This window comes from Urocampus carinirostris, chromosome 3 (assembly GCF_059441175.1).
Source record: "Urocampus carinirostris isolate Australia breed hairy pipefish chromosome 3, RoL_Ucar_1.0, whole genome shotgun sequence".
NCBI lineage: Eukaryota > Metazoa > Chordata > Actinopteri > Syngnathiformes > Syngnathidae > Urocampus > Urocampus carinirostris.
In genome coordinates this window covers 63,051,554-63,069,033 of record NC_142351.1, presented here as the reverse complement: position 1 = coordinate 63,069,033, position 17,480 = coordinate 63,051,554, and the positions used below count along the sequence as shown (strand labels likewise).

Below are 17,480 nucleotides of genomic sequence, written 5' to 3'. Positions count from 1 at the left end.
TCAATGGGAATGTCACAACTCCTGTGTGCATTTGTGCAGTACGGCGACGGCAAAAAGCGAAGAAAGCCCAACTACAGCAGTGTGGATCTGTCGGAGGTGGAATGGGAGGACAAGGACGACACAGTGAGACCGGTCGGTACCCTTAGAAACCCCATCAGACTCACAGCAAGGTTTTTGTTCTTTTAGCTTCGGAACGCTATGGTCAACCGGAAGACGGGGACCTTCTCCATGGAAGTCAGGAAGAGCATTGACAAAGGGGTGAGACAATTACCTCATATTTCTTTGGGAGGAGGGGGGCTAGAGGGGATGGCCTGGATGTTAAATAAATCCCCAGAATACAGCATTTACCTGTCTAGAAGCGGGGATCACAAAGTGAGATTGATGTATGGCTGGGGATAGAGAGCTTTGGTTATTAGCTAATGTGTTCCAAGCCCTTGATACCCCAGATATAGATTTTAAAATAACAAAATAGTATGTGGTGTAGCATCATCAATAAGACATAGAGGTAAACCAGCAACAAGGTCTGTGACCACGGCGGCCATGTTGTTTAATTTCCTTCTCCGGAGGGGGACAATTACAACAACATAAGTGAAAATGAAAGTGCGTAAACTTGACATCTCTCTGAACAAATACGCAATATAGTTGTTTAGACATCAAATGAACACTTAAGGGATTGCCATAATAATCTAATAATGTGGATAGAGACGGTTTGCGCATCCAACCGTCACGTTATTCATAGCATGAGTCTTCTGATGACACGGGACCTAAGAAGTAGTATTATTTTGCTATATTGTAATAACTCACAGCTATAATAAACACAATGTATTCATGCAAAACACTTAATGAATTTGCAACCATCATTAGCTTTGTGCAATATTTTAAACACATGAAATTATTTGTAAAAGGCAAACAATTGCTATAAGGGCAACGCATATGGTAAGTACTTATTGTGTGTGTTAAGCCTATAAATAAATTTACATTTAGGTAAATATGAAATTTGATTTACCTTTGGTATAAAGTGACTTGAGCTGGTACAGTGGAGTTAGTGGGTGGATGCAGAGAGGTGAGAAAACAGCACCTTTTTGCTAATTTAATCACTTCCATCCATCCATCCATTATCTCCATCGCTTATCCTCAGTAGGGACGCAGGGGTGCTGGAGCCCATCCCAGCTATCTTCGGGCAGTGGACAGGGGGCACCCTGAATTGATTGCCAGCCCGTCGCAGGACACACAGAGACAGACACCTGACTCGCTCATTCACACCTAGGGGCAATTTGGACTGGCCAATTAACCTGACATGCATATTTTTGGAACGTGGGAGGAAACCGGAGTGCCCAGAGGAAACCCAAACATGCACGGGGAGAACATGCAAAATCCACACAGTAAGGTTCATTCTAGCACACGCGCTAACCACTGCGCCGCCGTGCTGCCCTTAATTACTTCCTTGATTTTCAAAATGGTCGTGATTCTCAACTGCTATGGCCGTACTCCTTGGCGAGGGTTACAATTTGTGTACCTTCATATTTATTGATCATTGTAAGCGTATTTACATGATAATCATTTTTTTTTATTTGAGCTTTAACATCACTACAGGTCTTGGAACTTGTAGCTCATAAATAAAGTATAAAAATGTATTGTATCGCACTAGCTGACAAAGTCTTAACAAAGCACATGAGATTCTGAAATAAAAGAGACAAGGGCATTATGGGAGGGAGTTCAGTCCATAGCATATTGGCATTTTCATGATACTCTGACGCAAACCATTAGCATCCCAGCAATTAATATGACGTTGACCAATAGCAAAGATTTATCTTGGATACGCTACTTAGCAACATAATTTGTTGTTGATGACATATGGTGGGGAAATCCCCCCTAACAAAGAGCTGAAAACATCTCATTTCATGTTGTAAGGCGGGGGTACGCTGTATTTGAAAAGTAGCAGTCAGCAGAGAAGGAACTCTTTGCCAAGAGGTTATACAACGATGTAGAAAATCAACTGGGAATTCTGTTTGTTGTGCACGCGCCAGTGTGTCTGTGAACCGCTTATCTCAGACATGCACATGTTGCTGAATAGGAGAGAGGCAAAAGCCTGGCCAATCTTTTTCATATTTTTTAAAGCTTTTTAGAGGACGCTACACTCTCAGCTGATTAATATGCATTAAATATGCAAATGTGTACCTCCAAATTTGGTGCAGGCTCACAACATTCACTGTCAAATTACAATATATTGGGGGAATCTCAGTGCAACAACATAAGCAAATATTCTTATGACCGCTAGATAGCGCCATGCTCTAGCATATATATTTTTTGTTGCAGAGGCGCGTTCTGGTGTTGCATAATGATTACTACTACACAGATATCCAAGGGACTCCTTTCAGGTGGGTAACATGGATATTTTTGAACAATAAATATCAAAGAATTATTTAGATTTTGATTTACTTTTTTGTTTTAGTCTTGGTGTTGCTCTTTCAAGAGGACACGGCAAGTTCTTCTTTAGAGGGAATGTTACAGTGGAAGAAGGTATGCAAATGCAACAATGTTTTTTTAAATGTAAATTATTTTTTTTATATTTATTTTTTTTAATTATTTTTTTCGCGTGCAAGTGATTTATTAATTTACGTAAAAATGACTAGGATAAGAAAGTCTTTCCTGTCATCTTTATTTTTATCGTGCAAAAAAATGAGTTGCTACGTTTACATACGGGCAATTGGAAACAAAAAAAGTATTAGATTTCTGGAGCAACCCCAAATGAATTGTTTACACGAGTAGTGAGAAAAAAAACATGTTCCTATACGTGGTGTTTGTGAGTATTACAAGGGCAAATAGACGTCGTTTCCGCATTTGACATTTCACATTCAATAAAGCATTGTTTTTGAACCAGTAAGCCGGGGGCCCATTGTTAAGTATTTTTACTGTAACATTTATCATTATCAGTAGGTGGCAGCAGAGTTGTTTTTATTTTAAGATACTAATTATCTGATTATAAAGAAGGGAAATATATATCCTATTTTATTTCAAGAGTGCACTGCAAAAAAAGATCATATTTTTTTTCATCATTTTTTATCGTGTGGGGATAAAAAAAATCCAGTATCGATTTTTAATTTAGTAAAACATTTTTGCAACCAACTGCTGTTTTTGTTCTCGTTTTAAAAATGTGTATTATTATTACCATACTGAGGATAAGCGGTGCAGCTAATGAGATGAGATGAGAGATTATTATTGTTATTATTGTTATTATTATTATTATTATTATTATTATTATTATTATTATTATTATTAGTAGTAGTAGTAGTAGTAGTAGTAGTAGTAGTAGTAGTAGTAGTAGTAGTAGTAGTAGTAGTAGTAGTAGTAGCAGCAGCAGCAGCAGCAGCAGTAGGAGTAGTAGTAGTGATAGAAACCTGTTACATCAGGTGTAAAAATGCCACAGCATTTGTCAAAAATTACATGATACCAACAGTAAAGCATAGTGGTGGCAGTCTGATGGTCTGGGGCTGCTTTGAATAACGAATTCTGGTGTTCACCAGAAGATCCTAAAGGAGAACGTCCGGCCATCACTTTGTGCCCTCAAACACAAGCGCTTGTGGCTCATGCAGCAGGACAATACAAAAAACACCAGCAAGTCCACCTCTGAATGGCTAAAAAAATCTAAATAAGGGTTTTGGAGTGGTTAGGTCAAAGTCCGGATTTAAATCAAATTGAGATGCTAAGGTGTGACCTTCAATGGACAGATAACCGTTCAATTTGGCAGATTTGAAACTATTTCGTAAAGAAGAGTGGGTCAAAATTATCATCCACAGCGTTGTAAAAGACTCACTGCTAAGACTGGGAAACGTTTAATTTCTGTTATCACTGCCAAAGGGAGCCTATCTTGCTGTTAGGTTCAGGGGGAAATGACTTTTTGAGATAGTCCATATAGGTTTTGCTTTTTTGTGCCTTAACAAATGTAGAACAACACTTTATATGTACTTGGGTCGTCTCTGTGTGATTTTAAAATTGGTTTAATGATACGAACCCTTTGTTACTGATAGATCAGGAACTTTTCACGGCACTGTAGCTTTACATTCAGAATACTTGAAATGTTCTATTTCCAAATAGTTTATTGCCTGCATTTAAACATACCCACTGTCTCTAGCTTCATTTAAGACTTTTTATCCCTTACAGGTCTGCACGACCTAGAACATCCGGATGTTGCTCTTGCAGACGAATGGTAAGAGAATGGAAAACGTGTTTGTGCTCAAATGCAGATTTACTTAAGACTGACAGCTCATTGAACAAGATTTACAGCTGGCTGACCAAGTTCAAGTATTTTAATTGCAACAAAATAATACTCATCCAAGGCAGCACGGCGGCGCAGTGGTTAGCGCTTGTGCGGCACAGTTCATGTCATGGGAACCTGTCGTGGGTTCAAATCCAGCTCCAGACATTCTGTGCGGAGTTTGTATGTTCTCCCCGTGCTTGCGTGGGTTTCCTCCGGGCACTCCGGTGTCCTCCCACATTCCAAAAACATGCATTTCAGGTGAATTGGCTGGTCCAAATTGTCCCTAGGTGTGAATGAGCGAATGAGTTGTCTGTCCCTGTGTGCCCTGCGATTGGCTGGCAACCAGTTCAGGGTGTCCCCTGCCCACTGCCCAAAGATGGCTGGGATGGGCTCCAGCCCCCCCGCGACCCTAATGAGGATAAGCGGTACGGCTAATGAGATGAGATGAGAATACTCATCCATCCATTATCTGCACCATTTATCCTCAAAATTCTAGCATTGCCCAGCCAGTCTCCAGACCTACTTTTCTGTACAAGACATAGTGTAGACAAAGTATAATATGCCAGTGACGTACAGTCAGGAGAGGCAGGTAAGGCTGTGTCTTACCTGTCAACATGGAAATCTAAAATTAAAATTATATTTGACGGTTATATTGAGTCAGAGTCAAAGTTCTTATTTAACTTCAAAGTTTCCCAATTATCTTTTCAGAATTGAATAATCTTTTTTTTAAAAACATTATTAATACAATTAGTATGTACAGTGCATCCGGAAAGTATTCACAGCGCTTCACTTTTTCCACATTTTGTTATGTTACAGCCTCATTCCAAATTGTATTAAATTAATCTCTTATCTCAAAATTCTACACAAAATACTCCATTATGACAATGTGAAAACGGTTTTTTTTTTTACTTTTTTTTAATTTATTAAAAATAGAAAACTAAGAAATCACATTTACATAAGTATTCACAGCCTTTGCCATGAAGCTCAAAATTGAGCTCAGGTGCATCTTGTTTCCACTTATCATCCTTGAGATCTTTCTACAGCTTAATTGGAGTCCACCTGCAGTAAATTCAGTTGATTGGACATGATTTGGAAAGGCACACACCTGTCTATATGAGGTCCCACAGTTGAGTGTGCATGTCAGAGCACAAACACCAAGCATGAAGTCAAAAGAACTGTCTGTAGACCTGCGAGACAGGATTGTCTTGAGGCACAAATCTGGGGAAGGATACAGACAAATTTCTGCTGCTTTGAAGGTCCCAATGAGCACAGTGGCCTCCATTATTCGTAAATGGAAGACATTTGGAACCACCAGGACTCTTCCTAGAGCTGGCCGGCCTTCTAAACTGAGCGATCGGGGAAGAAGGTCCTTAGTCAGGGAGGTGACCAAGAACCCGATGGTCACTCTGTCAGAGCTCCAGCGTTCCTCTGTGTAGAGAGGAGAGCCTTCCAGAAGGACAACCATCTCTGCAGCAATCCCCCAATCAGGCCTGTATAGTAGAGTGGCCAGACGAAAGACACTCCTTAGTGAAAGGAACATGGAAGCGCGTCTGGAATTTGCCAAAAAGCACCTGAATGACTCTCAGACCATGGGAAACAAAATTATCTGGTCTGATGAGAAAAATATTGAACTCTTTGGTGTGAATGCCAGGCGCCATGTTCGGAGGAAACCAGGCACCGCTCATCACCAGGCCAATACCATCCCTACAGTGAAGCATGGTGGTGGCAGCATCATGCTGTGGGGATGTTCTTCAGCAGCAGGAACTGGCAGACTAGTCAGGATAGAAGGAAAAATGAATGCAGCAATATATAGAGATATCCTGGATGAAAACCTGCTCCAGAGCGTTCTTGACCTCAGGCTGGTGGCGAAGGTTCATTTTTCAGCAGGACAACGACCCAAAGCACACAGCCAAGATCTCAAAAGATTGGCTTCAGAACCACTCTGTGAATGTCCTGGAGTGGCCCAGCCAGAGTCCAGACTTGAATCCGATCGAACATCTCTGGAGAGATCTGAAAATAGCTGTGCACAAACGTCTCCCATCCAACTTTATTGAGATTGAGACTTATTGCAAAGAAGAAAAGGCAAAACTGCCTAAAAATAGGTGTGCTAAACTTGTGGGATCATATTCAAAAAGACTTGAGGCTGTATTTGCTGTCAAAGGTGGATCAACAAAGTATAAAGCAAAGGCTGTGAATACATATGTAAATGTAGTTTCTTAGTTTTTTATCTTTAATAAATTCAAAAAAAGTAAAAAAAAAAACCTTTTTCACATTGACATAATGGAGTATTTTGTGTAGAATTTTGAGATAAGAGATTAAATTAATACAATTTGGAATGAGGCTGTAACATAACAAAATGTGGAAAAAGTGAAGCGCTGTGAATACTTTACGGATGCACTGTAACATATTACTGTGCTGAGCATCTCCAGATGCAAAGTGAGGCACACAATTCTCTTGCCTCATGGTAGATGGCGATAGTGAGACTAAATATTCTGTTTTGGCCCAAACCTCATCCCCAAACATTAGAATTACTTATCGTATTACTAATCCAGACCCTTCCGTATTTTTTTTCCTCGTTGCACTCCCTTTTTTTTTTTTTTTACACTGGAGGATTAGCTATTTATTGATGCTTTTAATAATTGATAAGAAAAGCAAAGAGAAAAAAACATTTCTGGGATTACAATTTTGACAAATATAACAAAACAACAAACCAATTGTGATATGACAGACAGGTATTGCATTTTCAATGCGATTTTTAATTTTAAAAGAAAAGTGCTTTTTCTGTGCTAGTTCTGTCTTTTTGTCTTTCATTAAAGAATGAGAGTATACAACTGTAACAAGATAAACGACTATAGATATACAAATAAAAACTGAATACAGAATCGCAGTTAAATAAATGGTCCTTATTGGCATTTAACAAAGTACAATACATTGGAGGGCTTCTCCTACCAGAGTAAGGGAGCGATTTAGCTGCACACTCGCGTCAAATAACTGCAACCTCAAAGTCTATGCATAGATTAAAATACAAGAGTCCTAAATGTAGCGGTTTCCCACAAATTGCAGCTCTAAGTCAGCCCTTTCATTGGTTATGGATCTGGCGTTACTCAGTCATTCACAAATCCGATAACAATGTACGGAGCACCTGCTGGTGATCACTATTTCTTTGTGCTCTTCTGATTATCTCGTAGTCCAATTGAACTGATGTATGTCTTTTCAATGTAACGAGCAGATCAAAGCTAGCCAGCGCCGTTAGTTTTGCTGGCTAGTTTTGTGCACCTGACTGTTTGAATGACAGCATACAAAACTGCCTAAAAATAGGTGTGCTAAACTATACATCCTTGAAGGAAACACAGACCCATCGCAAAATCAGTTAGAGTTCGATTATTCATGCTGCAATACTACAGTTTATATATTGCTTTCTTACTTGGCCAATTAAACGATGAATAAGATGTAGTTATGACAATTCGTAAATGTGACTGTGCCTAACCATCCACCAACCTCACTCCATGTCACTGTAGTATACACATTTAAATATTTTGTACTCCATCAAAAAACCTCTGCCATCAAGGGCGTTAAGACAGGGGGCAGTGGTGGGCAGTGCCCAGCCACGGATACGCTCTGCCAACCCAATAAAAGTGAATGTAGGAAAAAGGAAACAAGAGGCATATAAGAAAAAGGGAAACAAGAATTAAAAAAGGGAAAAAAAACAATAATAAGAAAAAAAGAAGGTAGAAGGAAATTGTGGGGGGTCCTTTTGTCAGTATATCACCAACAATAATGTATCATTATGCGCAAAATGTATCATTCTACAAAATTATAATTGCATTTATATTTTCACTTTCCAGTGAATGTTTGACTAATTCAAAACTTTTATACTAAGCAATGTTTAGCAAAGTAAAGCAAGTGGAATCCCTGAGTGAAACAACAAATGTCAATTCAAAATACGAATTGCCTTTTCAGTGAAGCAACAAATAAACTACAAAGTACAAGTACAATGAACTAAACAGTTTTTTTTTCTTTATAAACGATAATTGTAACACACTCTGAAAATCACTGGAAACATAAAAAATATTTACTAACCTAAAAAGATATGATAAATCACAAAACAACTTTAACGTTTTATAAACTCAATCGATTTTAAGTCTCACACAGAAATGCATATTGACCAATCACAGGGAGAGGGGGGGGGGGGGGGGGGGCTCTATAACGGAACCTGCTGTGAATTGTTTTGATCAATGAACCTTAATGTAAACTGCTTCTGGATGTACTGCTGTTTATGTTTAGCGTGCATTAGTGCTCTGTATAATTGTGTTTGGTGGTAAGAATAGTTGTGAATTATTCAAGCTTCAAATGTGTAAAGCCACTTGATAGGAATGAGAGATTGAATTTTCCTTCCCAAGGCATGTGTGTCATTCAGTGTTTTAGTGTTTGTTGTACAGAAAACACCTTCTTAGATGTTTCTCCGGCTTAAACCAGGATCTACTGCAACACAGATGAGCATCCAGAGCACCGCTACCTGAGCCAGATGGAGGCAGTCAAGCGCTACCTTCGCGGACATGAACCACAACTGCAATGTTTGGCAAATTCATCCATTTAATCAATTGTTTTGTGTTAATTTATTAGTAAAAAAGGACTTAATTCTAGGTGATAAGGAGTTGGTTCAAGAGGTGCTTTTTGATGCTGTGGTAACTGCCCCGTTGGAGGCCTATTGGACCAGCTTGGTGCTAAATAAGTCTGAGTATGAAACACACATGTGCACTGCAAATAAAATAGTCAAACAAAATATGTGTATCGCCCCTCTTGCAGTATATGTTTGCTTTAATATTCATCCATCCATTATCTGCACCGTTTATCCTCAAAATTCTAGCATTGCCAAGCCAGTCTCCAGACCTGAACCCAATTGAAAATCTTTGGAGCCCATCCCACCTATTTACGGGCAATCGGCAGAGAACACCCTGAACTGGTTGCCAGCCAGTCGCAGGGCACACAGAGACAGAAAACACACTCGCTCATTCACTCCTAGAGACAATTTGGATCGACCTGTCATGCTTGTTTTTGGAATGTGGGAGGAAACCGGAGTGCCCGGAGGAAACATACGCAAGCACGGGGAGAACATGCAAACTCCACACAGGAGATCCGATCCCATAACTGCAGAACTGTGCTGCGGACGTGCTAACCACTTAGCCGCCATGCCGCCCACTGTTCTTCTTAATTTATTATTTTGTTACTTTTTTTAAATTATTGACAATTGTCTTTTGAATGAATTTTTATTTTTTATCTAAATTTTAGCTTATTTCTGTAAAAAGAAAAATACACATTTTTAGTGTTTATTAGAATATCTGTTTTTTTTTTATTGGTAAAAAAAAACTGTCTAAATAGTAAAACTTATCAATAAGTTTCCCATGCATTATATTGTTAATCTCCTCTGCGGAAGGGCCCCAGGGGTCGATGAGATTGGCCCGGAGTTCATTAAGGCCCTAGATGTTGTGGGCGTGTCATGGTTGACACGCCTCTGCAACATCGCGTGGACATCAGGGACAGTGCCTCTGGACTGGTAGACTGGGGTAATGGTCCCCCTCTTTAAGAAGGGGGATTGGAGAGTGTGTACCAACTACAGGGAAATCACACTTCTTAGCCTCCCTGGTAAGGTCTATTCACGGGTACTGGAGAGGAGGGTCAACCAGGAGGTCGAATCTCGGATTCAGGAGGAACAGTGTGGTTTTCGTCCTGGCCGTGGAACACTGGACCAGCTCTACACACTCTGCAGGGTCTTTGAGAGTGCATGGGAGTTTGCCTGTCCGGTCTACATGTGTTTTGTGGACTTGGAGAAGGCATTCGACGGTGTTCCTCTGGAGGCCCGGTGGGGGGTGCTTCGGGAGTATGATTGTGTCTCCTCTCTACCTCTCCATAATATGCACAATGCCCGGTGCCAGAGTCTGGTTCGCATTGCCGGCAGTAAGTCGGATTCGTTCCCGGTGAGGGTTGGACTCCGCCAGGGCTGCCCTTTGTTATCGATTCTGTTCATAACTTTTATGGACAGAATTTCTAGGCGCAGCCTTGGTGGGGATGGAGTCCGGTTTGGGGGCCTCAGCATTGCGTCACTTCTTTTTGCAGATGACGTGGTGCTGTTGGCTTCCTCAGGCCGTGATCTTCATCTCTCGCTGGAGCGATTCGCAGCCGAGTGTGAAGCGGCCGGGATGAGGATCAGCACCTCTAATTTTGAGACCATGGTACGTAAAGGGTGGCATGCTCCCTCCGGGTGCAGAGGTTCATTGTTCAAGTCCAGCTACCAGTTTGCATGTTTCCGCCAGGCACTCTGGTTTCCTCCCACATTCCCAAATATATGCATGTCAGGTTAATTGGTCAGTCCAAATTGTGAGTTGACCGGCACTTTGTGCCCTGCGACTGGCTGGCAACCAGTTCAGGGTGACCCCTGCCCACCGCCCAAAGATGGCTGGGATGGGCTCCAGCACCCCCACGAGCTTGAACCCCCCCGCTTTTTTGCTATTTCTCCCACTTAAAAATCATGGAGAGGTCTGAAATTTTCCACTGTGAGAGAGATAAACTAAAAAGGAAAATCCAGAAATCACTTTACAGGATTTTTTTAACGATTTATTTGTGTGATACAGCTGCAAATAAGTATGAATGTTAATATTTGATACAGTAGCCATTGTTTGCTATTAAAGTGGTCAATTGTTTTCTGTAGTTTTTCACCAGGTTTGCACACACTGCAGGAGGGATCTTGGCCCACTCCTCTACACAGATCTCCTCTCGATCGGTCATGTTTCTGGGCTGTCACTGAGAAACAGTTTGAGTTTGAGCTCCCTCCAAAGATTTTCGATTGGGTTCAGGTCTGGAGACTGGCTGGGCAATGCTAAAACTTTGATATGCTTCTTACGGAGCCACTCCTTGGTTTTCCTGGCTTTGTGCTTCCGGCCGTTGTCGTGTTGGAAGACCCAGCCACGACCTATTTTTAATGCTCTGACTGAGGGAAGGAGGTTGTTCCCTAAAATCTCACAATACATGGCCCAGTCATCCTCTCTTTAATGCAGTGCATTCGTCCTGTCCCATGTGTAGAAACCCCCCCCCCCAAAGCATGATGCTCGCCCCCACCCACGCTTCACGGTAGGGATGGTGTTCTTCAGATTGTACTCTTCTTTCTTCTTCCTCCAAACATGCTTAGTGGAATTATGACCAAAAAGTTCTATTTTGGTCTCATCCAAACACAAAACCTTCTCCCATGACTCCACTGTATAATTCAAATGGTTATAGTCACTTAAGTCGGGCCCTGGCATGTGCTGGTTTAAGCAGGGGAACCTTTCGTGCCATGCATGATTTCAAACCATGATGTCTTAGTATATTACCTACAGTAACCTTGGAAACTGTGGTCCCAGTTCTTTTCAGGTCATTGACCAACTCCTGTCGTGTAGTTCCGGGCTGATTCCTCACCTTTCTTAGAATCATTGAGACCCCATGAGGTGATATCTTGAACAGGGCTCCACTCCGATTGAGATTGACTGTCATGTTTAGCTCCTTCCATTTTCTAATGATTGCTCCTACAGTGGACCTTTTTTCACGAAGCTGCTTGGCAATTGTTCTGCAGCCCTTTCCAGCCTTGTGGAGGTGTACAATTTTGTCTCTGGTGTCTTTGGACAGCTATTTGGTCTTTGCCATGTTAAAAGTTAAAGTCTTACTGATAGTGTGGGGTGGACAGGTGTCTTCATGCAGCTAATGGCCTCAAACAGGTTCATCTGATTCCGGATGATACATGGAGTGCAGGTGGACTTCTAATGGGCAGACTAACAGGTCTTTCAGAGTCAGAATTCTAGGCAATACACAAGTATTGTAATACTTTTTTGCAGCTGTATTACACAAATAAATTGATAAGAGAAATCATGCATTGTGATTTCTGGATTTAGTTTATCTCTCTCACAGTCGCACCTACGATAAAAATTTCAGACCTTTCTATGATTTCTAAGTGGGAGAAATAGCAAAATAACAGGGTGTTCAAATACCTTTTTTACTGTATATACAGGATATATATATACTGGACTGTCTCAGAAAATTAGAATATTGTGATAAAGTTCTTTATTTTCTGTAATGCAATTAAAAAAACAAAAATGTCATACATTCTGGATTCATTACACATCAACTGAACTATTTCAAGCCTTTTATTATTTGAATATTGCTGATTTTGGCTTACAGCTGAAAAAAACTCAACTGTGCGGCACAGTTCTGAGGTCGTGGGAACCTCCTGCATGGGTTCAAATTCAGCTCCCGGCCTTACTGTGTGGAGTTTGTATGTTCTCCCCGTGCTTGCGTGGGTTTCCTCCGGGCACTCGGGTTTCCTCCCACATTCCAAAAACATGCATTTCAGGTGAATTGGCCGTTCTGAATTGTCCCTAGGTGTTAATGAGCGAGTGAGTTGTCTGTCCCCGTGTGCCCTGCGACTGGCTGGCAACCAGTTCAGGGTGTCCCCTGCCCGATGATTGCTGGGACGGGCTCCAGCACCCTCGCGACCCTACTGAGGATAAGCGGTGCAGCTGATGAGATGAGATATATATATATATATATATATATATATATATATATATATATATATATATATATATATATAAAATATAATTATACAATAAATATATGATGTGGTATGTCTTTCAAACAGCAAAAATTATGTCTGGTGGGCAATCATTTTTTCACAGTGTATGCACTTGAAACTAATATTTTTCATATTTACATTTTTTAAACACAGGAACTCAGACAAAGGAGTCGAGATTGCTTATCTCGGTACAAGGACGGGCCTGTCCAGAATCAACCTCTTCGTGGTACCTGACAAGCTCACTAATCAGTGAGTATGCTGATTCATATTTTCACTTGAGGGATTTTAGTCAGAGAATTAATAAATTTTAAAGAGGTTTTAGCAAAACAAATTCTGGGTAAATAAGTTTTTATTCTCTTTCGAACATTTTTGGATCATCTCGTTTTCTGTGTGTCTCAAGAGACTTCCTGACTGCGGAGGACAAGGAAGGGGTGTTCAATGCCGATCATTTTCCGCTCTGGTACAAAAGAGCGGCGGAGCAAGTTGCCGGCACCTTTGTTTACTCACTGCCCTTCAACGCAGGTGTGTCAATAAGCCCAACCCAATTATGATAACTTATTATATGATATATATTATATTATCATATCATATTTTGCTTGCAAAGCAGAAACTTTTTTGTCCCATTTCAAGCACTCAATTATATGACTCCTGGCACCCTTCAATAAGATACAGTAGCCAAGAGGCTAGAGAAGGAAACAGTGTAAATAAAAAAGAAAAATAATAAATAAAACAAAAATATATTATATATATATATATATATATATATATATATATATATACACCGTATTTTCCGCACTATAAGGCACACCTAAAAGCCTTTATTTTTTTCAAAAGCTGACCATGCGCCTTATATATGGATCAATATTAAGTCGCAAAGTCTTGCAACTAAGGCAAGCAGCCGCCGACTAGATTTTCCCCTGAAGGCGAAGTAGTCCGCGGTGTATGCTGGGATTTATATACCGGCGTTTCATTTCCTAACCAATGTGTCAATCATCATTTGAATCAGTCACTATTGGCTAAAGTTATTCGGAGGTAAAGGGGGCGGATCCTTTTTATCATTTACAGGCTCGCATAGGTTAAAGGGGCGAAACAAAGCCTGCAATTCGCCAAAAAAGATGAATGTGAATCATAGTTGGGTTGCACTACAGCATAGAGAAAAAATGTTTTACTATTCTGTATTTGTAAATATTTTACTCTCCTGGATTTACTACACTCACGGTTGTAAGAAGACCATGGTTACGTATCATTAATGAACGTGAAGGCTGCAAGAGAACTTAGGTGAGCTATGCGGCTTTATATTTTCCCGGTATCTTGTTTTAGAACGATCTTGATGTTTCTGTGATGAGTCTATTTTTAAACTAAATTCAATTCAAAGTGTTTATTGTCATATGCACAGTAAAGAACCCCGTTTCCCTGCACAATTAAATTCTTACTTTGCTGTCCACACAGTTGCGAGCAAAAAATACAATGGAAACTAAGAAATGTTTGTTTGGTGACATCGTACAGACACTGTTTCCGTACATGTCTGTGACACGTATTTGCTTCTTTGCAAGCTTTCGGAATGTTAAGGGGGTAATAAGTTTGACTGAACTATTTGACTGTTTTGTCGACGTTCCCATTGTAGCACCTTATAATCCGGTGCGTCTTATGTATGTCAAATATAGGACCAAAAACTATTTTTTCAGGGTGCGCCCTATAACCCGGTGCGCCTTATGTATGGAAAATATAGGACCAAAAACTATTTTTTGGGGGTGCGCCCTATAACCCGGTGCGCCTTATAGTGCGTAAAATACGGTATATATATATATATATATAATATATATGCCGGAGCCATATCCCCCAAGTGGGAGGTGGCTAGAGTCAAGAACAAACTCACATTCTTGACTCTTTTTGGAAAATTGATATAGAGGAGGGGATTCCCAGCCTGCTCACTCAACCCAGCTGATGTGTTGGAACATCTCGTTAGGAGTCATTAGGTGGCTAAACCCCCCAATTCCAACTCCTAATGCCGAGTGCCAAGCAGGGATTTTGTAAGTCTTAGGTATGACCCGGCCAAGGCTTGAACCAGCAACCTCCCTATCTCCACTGAGCTGAAAATAAATATAAGATGTCTAAATCATGGAACTCCGTGACGTTCGCCCGCATGAGCAAGTGACACCGAAGGACAAAGCAAGAGCAGCTAACAATGACAATAGCAGCTATTGGCGAGTTATATTCAGCAGCTAGGTGGCTACCTTTGGGGCTTTAAGAAGGAAACAGTGGAAAGGAAACCTGCAGTGCTCAGCTGTGTGCAGTAAGTGGTCATTAAGTGGGACGAGCTAGCTTTGACAAAAAGGTAATTCGGGCTTCCTTAATACTAGTAAGGCGGGAAAATATGTTAGTTTCTTAAAAGGGCGTCTCAATTTGTGTAATATAATTACAAATAATAATTAAAAAATATCTGCGATTGGCTGGCAACCAGTTCAGGGTGTCCCCTGCCCACTGCCCGATGATTGCTGGGATGGGCTCCAGCACCCCCGCGACCCTACTGAGGATAAGCGGTGTAGCTAATGAGATGAGATGAGATGAATTAAAAAATATATAACTTCAGTCCATCCCTTACTGATCAATCTGTGGTCGCTTTATAGCTGCCAAACATAATTTGAATTCAACTAATGATGCATTCATGTGCTCTTGTAGGATCAGAGAACGAGAGCGTGGTCTTAGCCAGCACGGCCATTCAACTCCTGGACGAGAGAAAATCACCCATCGCCGCCGGTAAGGCCACGGTGCAAAAGATGCTTTCTTGTTCCGCTGCCAGATAATGTGTTATTTGTTGTGTTTTGTTTAAAACTAGAAAAACAAGTCAAAAATAAAGTGAAATAAAAGCAACTTTACAAAAATACAATAAAATATTCATTTAATACAAAAATAATATTTACAATAAGAAGATCAATATTTTAATTGAACACAATTACCTGTTTTGGAATACGACTTTATGAAGATTTATTCTTTTAATTTTTGTGAAAAACAATTTAAATTACAGCTGTGTATGAAATTATCATAATTTCAGAAAAATGTAAAATCTTAAAAAACAGATTTATGCTTAAATTCTACAGTACATGATGCAATCCAGAAAAATGTTTCCCTCTTTTGCTTATTTAAATATAATTTAATTTCTTTTAGGTCATTTTTTCATTTTATTTATTTGACTATATTTGTCATTTTAGTTAAATGGGAAAATTATACTTAAAAAATAACATTTATTTTATCAATATTTTGAACAATAGTTACAAAAAGAAAAAAGGTCGAAACCTTTTTTACCTTTTTGAATTTTAGAATGTAAACATTTAAACACGCAAACATCTAATAAATGAGAACAATTTTTTTTCCCGTATGACAGCAAAAATACATTTATAGATCATATGAATCTTTTCAAAATTCAATAAAAATACAGGTAATACTTAAAATATTATCCAATATGGCTGATAATCTCTTTTCTAAAAAATGAGTAATTATATGATGTATCATTTTTTAATCAATATATTTTGTTAATTTTTTTAATCAATATTTTTGGTCCAATCAATTGATGTTTATTTGTATAGCGCTTAATCAGAAGAAGTCTTCAACTACAGACTATTATAACACCATTCCCTGATCTAAAACCTACATCAGGGCAAGGTAAATCTCAAAAACCTCAGCATGAGGAAATGAAGAAGCCTTGGGAAGAAGCTGTGCATGATCTAATCCCTGTTCAAAGATGACCAGGCTACAATAGATATTGCAAGGGTATCGACATTCAATAAACAGGCACCATTATTGTCATTTCACTTTAGTCATTTTGGCTTTTTTGGTCGTTTTTGAAAAATTACATAGGCTATTAAACGCTAATTTAGTCAAAAAGTACATGTATAAATCTAAATGATGGTATTATCCTTAAATAATATATAAAAAAATGCATAAATGAAAAATGTACATAAAAATTACAAACTGCATTGTTTGTTACTTTTTACATAATTTCTTATATAATTCTTATTAAAATATTTTACTAAGTCTATCTGGAGTATAAGTCACACCAGCCAAAAATTAAAGGATAGGATGCAACGAATTGGGGGGATGGGTGCGTTGTGCCCACGGGGTACCGTGCCGTCTGATGTCATCAGCCTGTCCTGTCGAGTTAACTCGCCTTGGAACGCAGGGCAGCGAGAACTGGCCCTGACTGGCCCACGGGAAAATCTGCATTGCTCTCTTACGTAAAATCATTATTATAGTTCGACAGTCGTGAGCCTCATTACTGTAATAGTGTCCTTGTGCATCACTCTGAAAGCATCCATGCAAAGTTATAACCTGAAAAAAACGAGGAAAATAACACATGTTTACATCGGTCATGCACGTGTTTGCTGAGACACCACACAGATTTTCCCATCACAATCCTTCTGTCTCCCTCAGGCCTGTCATACCCACAATGCACCTCTGTCATATCTTCATAGTCAGGCGCCGCTAAAATATATCTTGCATTGATCCTCATCAACAGAATGTTCTCATTTGAATTATAAATATAATGATATAAAAATCAAATAGAAATGACCGAGCCCCAGTGGAAAGCATGCTGCCATAAACCATAAAAGATTATAGTGTGGTAGG

The 17,480-nt window shown here is 39.7% G+C and overlaps 1 protein-coding gene across 3 annotated transcripts in view; it reads left to right on the top strand.

Moving 5' to 3' along the window:
* The window catches only part of cacna2d3a (calcium voltage-gated channel auxiliary subunit alpha2delta 3a), a 184,842-nt gene that overhangs the window by 113,566 nt on the left and 53,796 nt on the right, over window positions 1-17,480 (top strand). For 2 of the 3 annotated variants that reach the window (XM_088332903.1, XM_088332904.1), the window contains 10 exons: window positions 40-123; window positions 187-258; window positions 2,317-2,378; window positions 2,453-2,520; window positions 4,162-4,207; window positions 8,735-8,832; window positions 8,903-8,996; window positions 13,011-13,106; window positions 13,258-13,379; window positions 15,537-15,614. In XM_088332903.1, coding sequence (XP_088189029.1) covers window positions 40-123; window positions 187-258; window positions 2,317-2,378; window positions 2,453-2,520; window positions 4,162-4,207; window positions 8,735-8,832; window positions 8,903-8,996; window positions 13,011-13,106; window positions 13,258-13,379; window positions 15,537-15,614 — 820 coding nt within the window. The remainder of the gene's footprint in view (window positions 1-39; window positions 124-186; window positions 259-2,316; window positions 2,379-2,452; window positions 2,521-4,161; window positions 4,208-8,734; window positions 8,833-8,902; window positions 8,997-13,010; window positions 13,107-13,257; window positions 13,380-15,536; window positions 15,615-17,480) is intronic. The other variant, XM_088332905.1, reaches the window with a different exon arrangement.